At 31.5% G+C, this 13,709-nt stretch overlaps 1 protein-coding gene across 3 annotated transcripts in view; it reads right to left on the bottom strand.

The window, feature by feature from the left end:
* Positions 1-13,709, bottom strand: part of ptprz1a (protein tyrosine phosphatase receptor type Z1a) — an 82,783-nt gene that overhangs the window by 41,117 nt on the left and 27,957 nt on the right. For all 3 annotated transcript variants that reach the window (XM_073831510.1, XM_073831509.1, XM_073831511.1), the window contains exons 3-6: positions 4,046-4,225; positions 3,800-3,951; positions 3,325-3,420; positions 986-1,052 (exon numbers count right to left, since the gene is read on the bottom strand). In XM_073831510.1, coding sequence (XP_073687611.1) covers positions 986-1,052; positions 3,325-3,420; positions 3,800-3,951; positions 4,046-4,225 — 495 coding nt within the window. The remainder of the gene's footprint in view (positions 1-985; positions 1,053-3,324; positions 3,421-3,799; positions 3,952-4,045; positions 4,226-13,709) is intronic.

Raw genomic sequence — 13,709 nt, 5'->3', positions numbered from 1 at the left:
TCTGTAGTTTCTGAATATGATATTTAGGCAAAATAAGAAAAAATTACACATCTTCATTCTGTTCAAAAGTTTACACCCCTGGCTCTTAATGCATAATTTTTCCTTCTGGAGCTTCAGTGAGCGTTTGAACCTTCTGTAATAGTTTCATATGAGTCCCTCAGTTGTCCTCAGTGTGAAAAGATGGATCTCAAAATCATACAGTCATTGTTGGAAAAGGTTCAAATACACAAGAACGCTGGAAAACCAAAGAATAGCGGGCAGTTTAACTGTTCAGGACAAACAAGGAACTAATGAACAACTATCACTAAACAAAAAAAACACAGCTGTGGATCATTCAGGTAACAACACAGTATTAAGAATCAGGGGGATGTAAACTTTTGAACGGGGTCATTTTTTTAAATTCTACTATTATTTTCTCTTGTGGACAATATGTAAACATCTTTTATGTGAAATATCTTATTCAGATCAGTGCTAAATAAACAACATGCAATCCCTGTTATTTTGGTAAAATAATTAACATTTTGCAGATTCTGAAAGGGGGGTGTAAACTTTTGACCTCAACATGAAAATTACAAATGTGTCATTATTTACGCAGCTCAATGTTGTTCTAAACCCGTATGACTTTCTATCTTCTGTGGAGAAGGGAAATTTAGTCAGTTTATCAAAGAAAGCATCTTATGACTACAGAAGACTAGAAATATAGAGCGTAACTCATATGGACCACTTTTATTGTGCTCTTTCCCATTCGTTATTATTTTATAGAAAATATAGACCAAGACAATCAGAATTTTTGCTTTTAGGGTCCACAGAAAAAAGTCACACAGGTTTGAGGGTGACTAAATGATTACGGAATTTTCTTTTTTAGGTGAACTGTCACTTTAAGGGCCTTTGGACGTTGAAGAGCTTAAAGGGGTCTCATGAAAAACAAAATATTGCAAAAGTGTAGAATATGACACTTGTAAATGTAGATGTGGACTGCACATACCATAACGGCTGACACTGTCGACAGCGTCAATGATCGCCATGTAGTTTTCATTATCCTCAGTATTTATCTGTGAAGAGAACCATCAAAAAAAGTAAAGAAAATACTTAGCAGGATACATAATACATTACATGGCCAAATGAATGTGCACAACTGAAAACTACACATGCTTGTTGAGAATTTCAATGTTTTTTTTACTCTTTAAGCTAAATGGATTTGAGTTTTAATCAAAAAATCTGATTTTGTTGCCTGTTATCTTAACCACGTCTAACTGCTTTCAAAATACGACATGTTCATACAAGATCTCAAAACATGAGCACCAAACTGACAAAACAACACAATATACGAGCACACAACTTCATGAAGAATACCAGAATATCCCCAGGGAGAAGCCTACATGTTACGAAGATTTAGCAACACATTATGGTAATATCCTGTCAGTCTTTTCCATCATAACATTCGTGTGAAGATGAGGATTCCTGAAAATGCTCTGTACCTCAGGCTAAATGCTGGGCGGGGATGTGGTGAGGTTTAGAAAAGTGCCTAAGCCTGTCTAAGATTATTAATTTGATGGAGTGAGGATGTTCAATACATGAAGCTAGCAATCATGTCATGGTGAAACAGCAAACACCACAATATACAAATGGTGAAAATCTCTTCCTTAAGAGATATTTTTTAGTACAAATACCTAAGACATTATTAAAATTATGAATGACATTTAGCTTTTCTTAGCTTACAGGGTATAAATAATTAACTTAATTCAAGACAATAAAGAAATAACTGAAATATATAGTTGAAGTCAAAAGTTTACATACATTTTGCAAAATGTAAATTATTTTAACCAAAATAAGAGGGATAATACAAAATGCATATTATTTTTTATTTAGTACTTACCTGAATAAGATATTTCACATGAAAGATGTTTACATATAGTCCACAAGAGAACATAATTGTTTATAATTCATAAAAATGACCCCGTTCAGAAGTTTACATACACTTGATTCTTAATACTGTATTGTTACCTGAATGATTCACAGCCATTTTTTTGTTGTTGTTTAGTGATAGTTGTTCATGAGTCCCTTGTTTGTCCTGAACAGTTAAACTGCCCGCTGTTCTTCAGAAAAAATCCTTCAGGTCCCACAAATTCTTTGGTTTTTCAGCAATTTTGTGTTTTTGAACCCTTTCCAACAATGACTGTATGATTTTGAGATCCATCTTTTCACACTGATGACAGCTGAGGGACTCATATGCAACTATTACAGAAGGTTCAATCGATTACTGATGATTCAAAAGAAAAAAGGGATGCATTAAGAGCCGGGGGTGTAAACTTTTGAACAGAATGAAGCTGTGTACATTTTTCTTATTTTGCCTAAATATCATATATTTTTTTAATTTAGTACTGCTTTTCAGAAGCTATAGAAGATACTTACATGTTTCCCAGAAGACAAAATAAATTAGATTTACCCTGACCTTCAACTCAACAAGTTTTCACCCCCAGACTCTTAATGCATTGCTTTTCCTTCTGAAGCATCAGTAAGCGGTTGAACCTTCTCAGTTGTCCTCAGTGTGAAAAAATGGATCTCAAAATCATACAGTCATCGTTGGAAAGGGTTCAACCACAAAAAAATGCTGAAAAACCAAAGAATTTGTGGGACTTGAAGGATTTTTCTGAAGCACAGTGGGCAGTTTAACTGTTCAGGACAAACAAGGGACTCATAAACAACTATCACTAAACAAAAAAACAGCTGTGGATCATTCATATAACAACACGGTATTAAGAATCAAGTGTGTGTAAACTTTTGAACAGAGTAATTTTTATAAATTCAACTATTATTTTAACTTGTGGACTATATGTAAACGTCTTTTTTATGTGAAATATTTTAGGTTAGTCATAAATAAAAAATAACATGCATTTTGTATGATTCCTCTTATTTTGGTAAAATAAATAACATTTTGCAGATTCTGCAAGGTGTATGTAAACTTTTGACTTCAACTGCATATAAGCAATATCACACGAGTAGCAGTGCGATATGGCTTTATATCAGCACGGCTGTGATTCTAGGCAATTCAGTCATACGTACAAAGGCAGCGCTCCATCTCCGACATCCCCGAAAACATCGAAGCAAATTTTTAAATAACTGAAAACTACATTCTGTCACACCAAAATAGTATTATTTATAAAATGATAGTGGATTTGGGTGTCCGCCATGACACTCGCTGTGAGAAATACCACAAACGGAGTGATACAAACGAGTTCTGATATCACTAGAATATCGCACTCCTGGAAAAGGTCCTCAGCCAATCAGATTATATATATTTACATATAAAGCTGCCATACTTACATCAAACAGCACAGCCAATGCTGTGATCTTTCCTCCTGCACTGAGGGCCTCATCGAGGCCACTGAAAACTTCTGCCTCGTAGCAGTATATCTGCATCTAACACCAGAAACAAACAACATCTAATCAACATTTGTATACATTCACTCTTTGAGTGAAAAGTAAGAAATAATGTGCATTCTGAAAACAAGCCATCACTAGGTGACCAAGAAAATTACCATCTGGCTATACATTATCTTGCCTATTATGCAGTGACTTAATAAAGAATCAAAATTTAAATAATAAATAAATAATGAAATTAAATTAAATAAATATTTTTAATTAAATAATTATATAAATAAATAGACAGTTAATATAAATAAATCCAATATAAATAACTATACAAAAAGGTGAAATATATAAATTAAATTAATTAATTAAATATATAAAAAGGCAAATAAATACATTTGAATTTACATTGTTTTATTATGTGAAATACCTCCAGGGGGAATTTTTCATCATTGAGGCCATGCTCCGACCCGTCAGAGGAGGCATTGCACAGACCCCAGTGGAAAGTAATACGTCCCACCTTAAACTTGGACCTGAGCCCCCCTCCACTCACAAAAAAATCTCCTCCCACATCGATGGCCACTGGAAACAACACATTACAGAAATCAACAGCCAATGTTTTTTTCACTTCTGAAACAACACAAAGGGTTGATATTAAAAATACAGTTGTCCTCACCAGTTTTCCCATCATTCTTTATTGTAGTGGAGTCGGATGTCTTTTCCGCCCATCCCTCTAATCTCAGCTTCTGGAATTGCATTTTAACCTGCGCCAGGCTCTCTTCAATGTTTATTGGTGATTGTTTGGCATTGTTGCATGATGGGTATTTCTTTGCCCAGTTATTTTGGTTTAGAGTTCCTGTGGGAAAAGGAATTTAATTGGATAAATAAACCTCTTCAAAATCATTCATAAATGTCAGAGGATGAACTCCTGTTCTTCAGTACAAACATAAACTGACTTCACAGACACACAGGTGCATAATTGGATATGTAGTGGTTTTCTGATGGGTTAATCCGAGTCCTCTCTCTGGAGGTCCCGCAGCACAAAAACAAAGCCCATGAACCAGGTCACCAGCAGTTCTAGGTCACTGTCATTAGCATATCAATAGGTGCATTACACCCCCAGCCGAGTCATAAACACTGGTGTACAGTAGAATACAGTACATGAATGAAGAAATAAAAGCTGTTTTTAGGCACAAAACAACGTTTCAAAAACCCTGTCTTAAGTGGCTTATTGGTTAAGCATTATTATTAGGTAACAATTAATTTTAAGGTCCAATTCTCACTATTAACTAGCAAGCATATTACCAGCATATTGGCTGTTTATTAGTACTTATAAAGCACATTTTAATGCCCTATTCTGCATTACCATATTTTAAGTATTACCTCGTATTATTATTATTATAGACTATTATATATTAAAGTGGTGCATTGCTGCCACACACACACACACACACACACATCTTGTTTTACAGACATTCATCTTGTTATTATGAGAAAAGATGTAATTTTAAAGACATAACATCTTGTTATTATGAGAAAAGATGTTGTTTTAAAGACATAACATCTTGTTATTACGAGAAAAGATGTTTTACAGACATAACATCTTGTTATTATGAGAAAAGATGTTTTACAGACATAACATCTTATTACGAGAAAAGATGTAATTGTAAAGACATAACATCTTGTTATTACGAGAAAAGATGTTTTACAGACATAACATCTTATTACGAGAAAAGATGTAATTGTAAAGACATAACATCTTGTTATTATGAGAAAAGATGTTTTACAGACATAACATCTTATTACGAGAAAAGATGTAATTGTAAAGACATAACATCTTGTTATTACGAGAAAAGATGTTTTACAGACATAACATCTTATTACGAGAAAAGATGTAATTGTAAAGACATAACATCTTGTTATTACGAGAAAAGATGTTTTACAGACATAACATCTTATTACGAGAAAAGATGTAATTGTAAAGACATAACATCTTGTTATTATGAGAAAAGATGTTTTACAGACATAACATCTTATTACGAGAAAAGATGTTTTACAGACATAACATCTTGTTATTATGAGAAAAGATGTAATTTTAAAGACATAACATCTTGTTATTATGAGAAAAGATGTTGTTTTAAAGACATAACATCTTGTTATTACGAGAAAAGATGTTTTACAGACATAACATCTTGTTATTATGAGAAAAGATGTTTTACAGACATAACATCTTATTACGAGAAAAGATGTAATTGTAAAGACATAACATCTTGTTATTACGAGAAAAGATGTTTTACAGACATAACATCTTATTACGAGAAAAGATGTAATTGTAAAGACATAACATCTTGTTATTATGAGAAAAGATGTTTTACAGACATAACATCTTGTTATTACGAGAAAAGATGTAATTTTAAAGACATAACATCTTGTTATTACGAGAAAAGATGTAATTTTAAAGACATAACATCTTGTTATTATGAGAAAAGATGTTTTACAGACATAACATCTTATTACGAGAAAAGATGTAATTATAAAGACATAACATCTTGTTATTACGAGAAAAGATGTAATTTTAAAGACATAACATCTTGTTATTACGAGAAAAGATGTAATTGTAAAGACATAACATCTTGTTATTATGAGAAAAGATGTAATTTTAAAGACATAACATCTTGTTATTACGAGAAAAGATGTTTTACAGACATAACATCTTGTTATTATGAGAAAAGATGTTTTACAGACATAACATCTTGTTATTACGAGAAAAGATGTAATTTTAAAGACATAACATCTTGTTATTACGAGAAAAGATGTAATTTTAAAGACATAACATCTTGTTATTATGAGAAAAGATGTTTTACAGACATAACATCTTGTTATTACGAGAAAAGATGTAATTTTAAAGACATAACATCTTGTTATTATGAGAAAAGATGTAATTTTAAAGACATAACATCTTGTTATTACGAGAAAAGGTGTAATTTTAAAGACATAACATCTTGTTATTACAAGAAAAGATGTTTTACAGACATAACATCTTGTTATTACGAGAAAAGATGTAATTTTAAAGACATAACATCTTGTTATTACGAGAAAAGATGTAATTTTAAAGACATAACATCTTGTTATTACGAGAAAAGATGTAATTTTAAAGACATAACATCTTGTTATTATGAGAAAAGATGTAATTTTAAAGACATAACATCTTGTTATTACGAGAAAAGATGTAATTTTAAAGACATAACATCTTGTTATTACGAGAAAAGATGTTTTACAGACATAACATCTTGTTATTACGAGAAAAGATGTAATTTTAAAGACATAACATCTTGTTATTACGAGAAAAGATGTAATTTTAAAGACATAACATCTTGTTATTACGAGAAAAGATGTAATTTTAAAGACATAACATCTTGTTATTACGAGAAAAGATGTAATTTTAAAGACATAACATCTTGTTATTATGAGAAAAGATGTTTTACAGACATAACATCTTGTTATTACGAGAAAAGATGTAATTTTAAAGACATAACATCTTGTTATAACGAGAAAAGATGTAATTTTAAAGACATAACATCTTGTTATTACGAGAAAAGATGTTTTACAGACATAACATCTTGTTATTATGAGAAAAGATGTTTTACAGACATAACATCTTGTTATTACGAGAAAAGATGTAATTTTAAAGACATAACATCTTGTTATTACGAGAAAAGATGTTTTACAGACATAACATCTTGTTATTACGAGAAAAGATGTTTTACAGACATAACATCTTGTTATTATGAGAAAAGATGTTTTACAGACATAACATCTTGTTATTACGAGAAAAGATGTAATTTTAAAGACATAACATCTTGTTATTACGAGAAAAGATGTTTTACAGACATAACATCTTGTTATTACGAGAAAAGATGTAATTTTAAAGACATAACATCTTGTTATTATGAGAAAATATGTTTTACAGACATAACATCTTGTTATTACAAGAAAAGATGTAATTTTAAAGACATAACATCTTGTTATTATGAGAAAATATGTTTTACAGACATAACATCTTGTTATGAGAAAAGATGTTGTTTTAAAGACATAACATCTTGTTTTACGAGAAAAGATGTAATTGTAAAGACATAACATCTTGTTATTATGAGAAAAGATGTAATTTTAAAGACATAACATCTTGTTATTACGAGAAAAGATGTAATTTTAAAGACATAACATCTTGTTATTACGAGAAAAGATGTAATTTTAAAGACATAACATCTTGTTATTACGAGAAAAGATGTAATTTTAAAGACATAACATCTTGTTATTACGAGAAAAGATGTAATTTTAAAGACATAACATCTTGTTATTACGAGAAAAGATGTAATTTTAAAGACATAACATCTTGTTATTACGAGAAAAGATGTAATTTTAAAGACATAACATCTTGTTATTACGAGAAAAGATGTAATTTTAAAGACATAACATCTTGTTATTATGAGAAAAGATGTTTTACAGACATAACATCTTGTTATTATGAGAAAAGATGTTTTACAGACATAACATCTTGTTATTATGAGAAAAGATGTAATTTTAAAGACATAACATCTTGTTATTATGAGAAAAGATGTTTTACAGACATAACATCTTGTTATTACGAGAAAAGATGTAATTTTAAAGACATAACATCTTGTTATTATGAGAAAATATGTTTTACAGACATAACATCTTGTTATGAGAAAAGATGTTGTTTTAAAGACATAACATCTTGTTATTACGAGAAAAGATGTAATTGTAAAGACATAACATCTTGTTATTATGAGAAAAGATGTAATTTTAAAGACATAACATCTTGTTATTACGAGAAAAGATGTAATTTTAAAGACATAACATCTTGTTATTACGAGAAAAGATGTAATTTTAAAGACATAACATCTTGTTATTACGAGAAAAGATGTAATTTTAAAGACATAACATCTTGTTATTACGAGAAAAGATGTAATTTTAAAGACATAACATCTTGTTATTACGAGAAAAGATGTAATTTTAAAGACATAACATCTTGTTATTACGAGAAAAGATGTAATTTTAAAGACATAACATCTTGTTATTACGAGAAAAGATGTAATTTTAAAGACATAACATCTTGTTATTACGAGAAAAGATGTAATTTTAAAGACATAACATCTTGTTATTATGAGAAAAGATGTTTTACAGACATAACATCTTGTTATTATGAGAAAAGATGTTTTACAGACATAACATCTTGTTATTATGAGAAAAGATGTAATTTTAAAGACATAACATCTTGTTATTATGAGAAAAGATGTTTTACAGACATAACATCTTGTTATTACGAGAAAAGATGTAATTTTAAAGACATAACATCTTGTTATTATGAGAAAATATGTTTTACAGACATAACATCTTGTTATGAGAAAAGATGTTGTTTTAAAGACATAACATCTTGTTATTACGAGAAAAGATGTAATTGTAAAGACATAACATCTTGTTATTATGAGAAAAGATGTAATTTTAAAGACATAACATCTTGTTATTACGAGAAAAGATGTAATTTTAAAGACATAACATCTTGTTATTACGAGAAAAGATGTAATTTTAAAGACATAACATCTTGTTATTACGAGAAAAGATGTAATTTTAAAGACATAACATCTTGTTATTACGAGAAAAGATGTAATTTTAAAGACATAACATCTTGTTATTACGAGAAAAGATGTAATTTTAAAGACATAACATCTTGTTATTACGAGAAAAGATGTAATTTTAAAGACATAACATCTTGTTATTATGAGAAAAGATGTTTTACAGACATAACATCTTGTTATTATGAGAAAAGATGTTTTACAGACATAACATCTTGTTATTATGAGAAAAGATGTAATTTTAAAGACATAACATCTTGTTATTATGAGAAAAGATGTTTTACAGACATAACATCTTGTTATTACGAGAAAAGATGTAATTTTAAAGACATAACATCTTGTTATTATGAGAAAAGATGTTTTACAGACATAACATCTTGTTATTACGAGAAAAGATGTAATTTTAAAGACATAACATCTTGTTATTATGAGAAAAGATGTCGTTTTACCGAGAAAAAGATGTCGTTTTAACAACATTACATCTCGTTATTACGAGAAATTATGCCATTTTTAATGTTTAAACAACATAACATTTCGTTATTACAAGAAAAGATGTTGTTTTAACAACAAAACATCATGTTATTACAACATAATTGAGTGGAAAAAAATAATATGTGTGCGGCAGCAATGCGTCACTGTAATATATAGAATGGTCACAATTGATTTACAATTAAATTGTTGTGCAGGAAATAAATATATAAATAAATATAACACAATAACAATTATTTTTCAATCAAGTAAAAAATAATACTGTTTATGGTCGATTTGCAATTTAACTGTGCAAGAAGGAAGGAAAGAAAGAAACATATTTAGCTTAAATGTATATCCATAATTCTAAATTATGTATATCTTTAATATCAACCGTATTGTGAACATTTTCTTTTAGCCATATAACAGCACATTAAAAAATTATCTGTTTATGATCATCACTATATTCAACAAAGGCTTCAGTTAACAAGGATATCTGGACAAGCTGCAGCAAGTGTAAATCAGAGGAGTAATACAAGGTTAAATATCTTCACTCATCCTTCATTACTTCATTAACTCCTCTTTAGCAAAGGACTATAGAGAGAACAGAGCACAAACACTCAAGGCTGTCATGTTTCATTTGAATATGTCTGTATTTGTGTCCTTGTGTTTCTCTGTACCCTCTCAGTCTAAGCAAACATCAGAGTAAAGAGTATTTTTGAGAGCGTTTATGTAATCCGAATGAAAGGATATGAAGAAAAACAACTGAAGTTGATTTAAAACCAGATTTCTTTGTAAAACGATGTACAAAATTCTTAACTAGGCATAAATAAACACTAGTGCCACTTGCTAAAGTACCACTACAGTGCCTTGCAAAATTATTCATACCCCTTCATTTATTTCACATTTTGTTATGTTGCTGCCTTATGTTAAACTACTTTAAATTACTTTTTTCCCCCACATCAATCTACACTCCCTACTCCATAATGGCAAAGCAAAAAATTTGTGCAAATTTATTAAAAATAAAAAACTAAAAAGATCCCGTTGCATAAGTATTCATACCCTTTTCTGGGACACTCGAAATTTAGCTCAGGAGCATTCATATTGCTTCTAGATGTTACTACACTTCGAGTGGAGTTAAACTGTGGCAAATTCATTTGAATGAGTATGATTTAGAAAGGCACACACCTCTCAGAAAAGGTCTAACAGCTGAAAATGCATTTCAGAGCAAAAACCAAGTCGTGAGGTCAAGATAACTGCCTGTAGAGCTCAGTGACAGACTTGCGTTAAGGCAATGATCTAGGCAAGAGATCAGAAAAAAATCTGCATTGAAGGTTCACAGAAGCATTATCCATAATGGAAGACGATTGGAACAACTAGGACTGTAGAAAATGTCTGCCAGCCCCCATCCAAGCTGACAGAGCTTGAGAGGTGAAAAGGTGAGGCAAAGAATGGCAGATAATTGCCAAATGCAGATGTGCAAAGCTTCATACCCAAAAAGACTTGAGGCTGTAAAGGTGCTTTAACTATGTACTGAGTTAAGGGTACGAATACTTATGCAATGTACTTATTTCAGTGTTTTATTTTTAATAAATTTGTAAAATTTGCAAATCTGGTTTTTGCTTTGTCATTATTATGGTGTATGGAGTGTAAATTGATGTGGGGAAAAACTCATTTAAAGCAGTTTAACATAATGCTGCAACAAAACAAAATGTGAAAAAAATTAAGGGGTATGAAACCTTTTGCAAGGCACTGTAAGTGCTTATTTGGCACAGCTGGTACAAGTACTCATATTTTCTTTTCAAATGTATGTAATGTAAATCTTATTTGTTCTGCTCTTTGTAATTGGATAATCACTATTTTAAATCAAAATATTATTATCAGAACATTTAACAACAAACACTGTTATGCTTACTATGATCATAGACAATAGGTATGGAAAAAGTGTGTCAAACTCACACACACACACACACACACACTTACTCATAATGACACTCGTACAAACCAATACACATTTCCATTGTGCCTTCCAGCTGTCAGGAGAAATGCAATTAATTGCTTGCTGGAAGAGTTGTAAGATCAAAGTCTAAATGAGTTTAGAACGATGTTTCTTTTTTAAAGTATGATTCTATATATTTTTTTTCTGGAGTGAAATGAAGAAGCGACTGAATGGATCTGTGTGTTTGTATTGGTATATAACGCTAATGGATGAGGTGTCATTCAAGGCCAAGGAGGTTACAGCAGACAGGCCAGTCCAGCTTCATAACCTGAGTGCACTCTCTCTCTCTCTCTCTCTCTCTCTCTCTCTGTCTCTCTCCCTTTATTTTCTCTTTCTGTTTCTCTTTTATAGACACAGTAAATGCCAAGTAACAAACACCATGTATGTTTGGTAGAGAATAGAGAAACCATATCACGCTGAGCAACCTGTCAGCCACTAAAGTTTATTAGCTTACAGGAATTGATTATTCATCGTTTAGTATTATTTAGACAACATGAGTGATATGAAAATGGGGTCAAAGATGAGGAGGGGTTGTGGCATTCTGGGTAATGCTGATGAACAATGTCCCATCTGCATGACTGGCCGCCTGCATGCAGTCCGGATGCCATAATGCCCCCTTTGTTGTGCCAACCTCCACTGACACCCAGATCTGGTTTGTAGTGGCGGATCAAAGACAAGATGGATAACCTCGTAACTTATTATCCAAACTCAATAGATCATCTTTCCTAGACTAAACACCTTTGAGAGGCAGGATTCAGATCATTTTTTGAATCATCTTCTAAAGGAACGCTCTGTAAATCGTAGAGATCAGAAGCTAAATATCAAAAGTGCACAACAATAAGGAGAATATCAAATCTGGCCTACTTTCAATAACAAAGCGTGACGGGGGAATTCTCCATTGTGCTAGAAATGGAAAAGAGCTGGAGATGAAAAGACGAGAGGTACGAAATGTGTCACTGATGTTGTTTGATTTAATACTTCATCTCCTTCAAGGGCTATATAAAAAACTAACAAAATAAAAAATATATATAAAACAAGACTTTTTCCTGCTCCCCAGCTAACATAAAATATGTTTTGTTAACATTCCCATTAAGTTACAAGAACGCTATTTCTGAATGTTCTCTGAACATTCAAAACTTTAATTTTTTAATGTTTAAAATACGCGTATTCTTGGTTATGTGAATGTTAGTAGTGAAGAGAACACTCCATTTTATCACTTTGTTAACATTATGGGAATGTTACTTTTAATGTTCTATAGTAAGCGGTAACATTTAAAAAGTTGAACGTTAAACTAAAATATTTCAGAAAAATTACTTTGAGAGAACCTCACCAGAACATTAAAGGGATAGTTGACCCAAAAATGAAAATTACATAGACATAGGACGTGAAGTGACGAACGCAGGAGCGCAGAGGAGAGAGCAAAACAAAACACCAGTCGCAAATTAGAAGTAAAAAACGAGGATCTGTAAAGAAAAATGTTGGAGGATTATATAAGCCATTGATATAAGCCAAGAGGAGTGTGGTTTTCTTTTGCTGTAAACAAAGCTTGGTTTTTCAGGGGGCTAGCGTATTCTCACTAGAGCTTATGCTACACCTACAGTGGTGTGAAAAAGTGTTGGCCCCTTCCTGATTATTCATTTTTTTGCATGTTTGTCACACTTTAATGTTTCAGATCATCAAACTAATTTAAATATTAATCAAAGATAACACAAGTAAACACAACATGCAGTTTTTGAATGAAGTTTTTCATTATGAAGGGAAAACAAAATCCAAACCCACATGGCCCTGTGTGAAAAAGTGTTTGCCCCCTAAACTTAATATCTGGTTGGGCCACCCTTAGCAGCAACAACTGCAATCAAGCATTTGAGATAACTTGCAATGAGTCTGTTACAGCGCTGTGCAGAAATTTTGTCCCACTCATCTTGGCAGAATTGTTGTAATTCAGCCACATTGGAGGGTTTTTGAGCATGAACCGCCTTTTTAAGGTCTTGCCACAGCATCTCAATAGGATTCAGGTCAGGACTTTGACTAGGCCACTCCAAAGTCTTCATTTTGTTTTTCTTCAGCCATTCAGAGGTGGATTTGCTGGTGTGTTTTGGATCATTTTCCTGCTGCAGAACCCAAGTTCCCTTCAGCTTGAGGTCACGAACAGATGGCCGTACATTGTCCTTCAGGATTTTTTGGTAGACAGCAGAATTCATGGTTCCATTTATCACAGC

Source organism: Garra rufa, chromosome 25 (genome assembly GCF_049309525.1).
Source record: "Garra rufa chromosome 25, GarRuf1.0, whole genome shotgun sequence".
NCBI classification, from domain to species: Eukaryota; Metazoa; Chordata; class Actinopteri; order Cypriniformes; family Cyprinidae; genus Garra; species Garra rufa.
The sequence above is the reverse complement of the archived record's forward strand: the minus strand, read 5'-3'. Positions and strand labels throughout refer to the sequence as shown.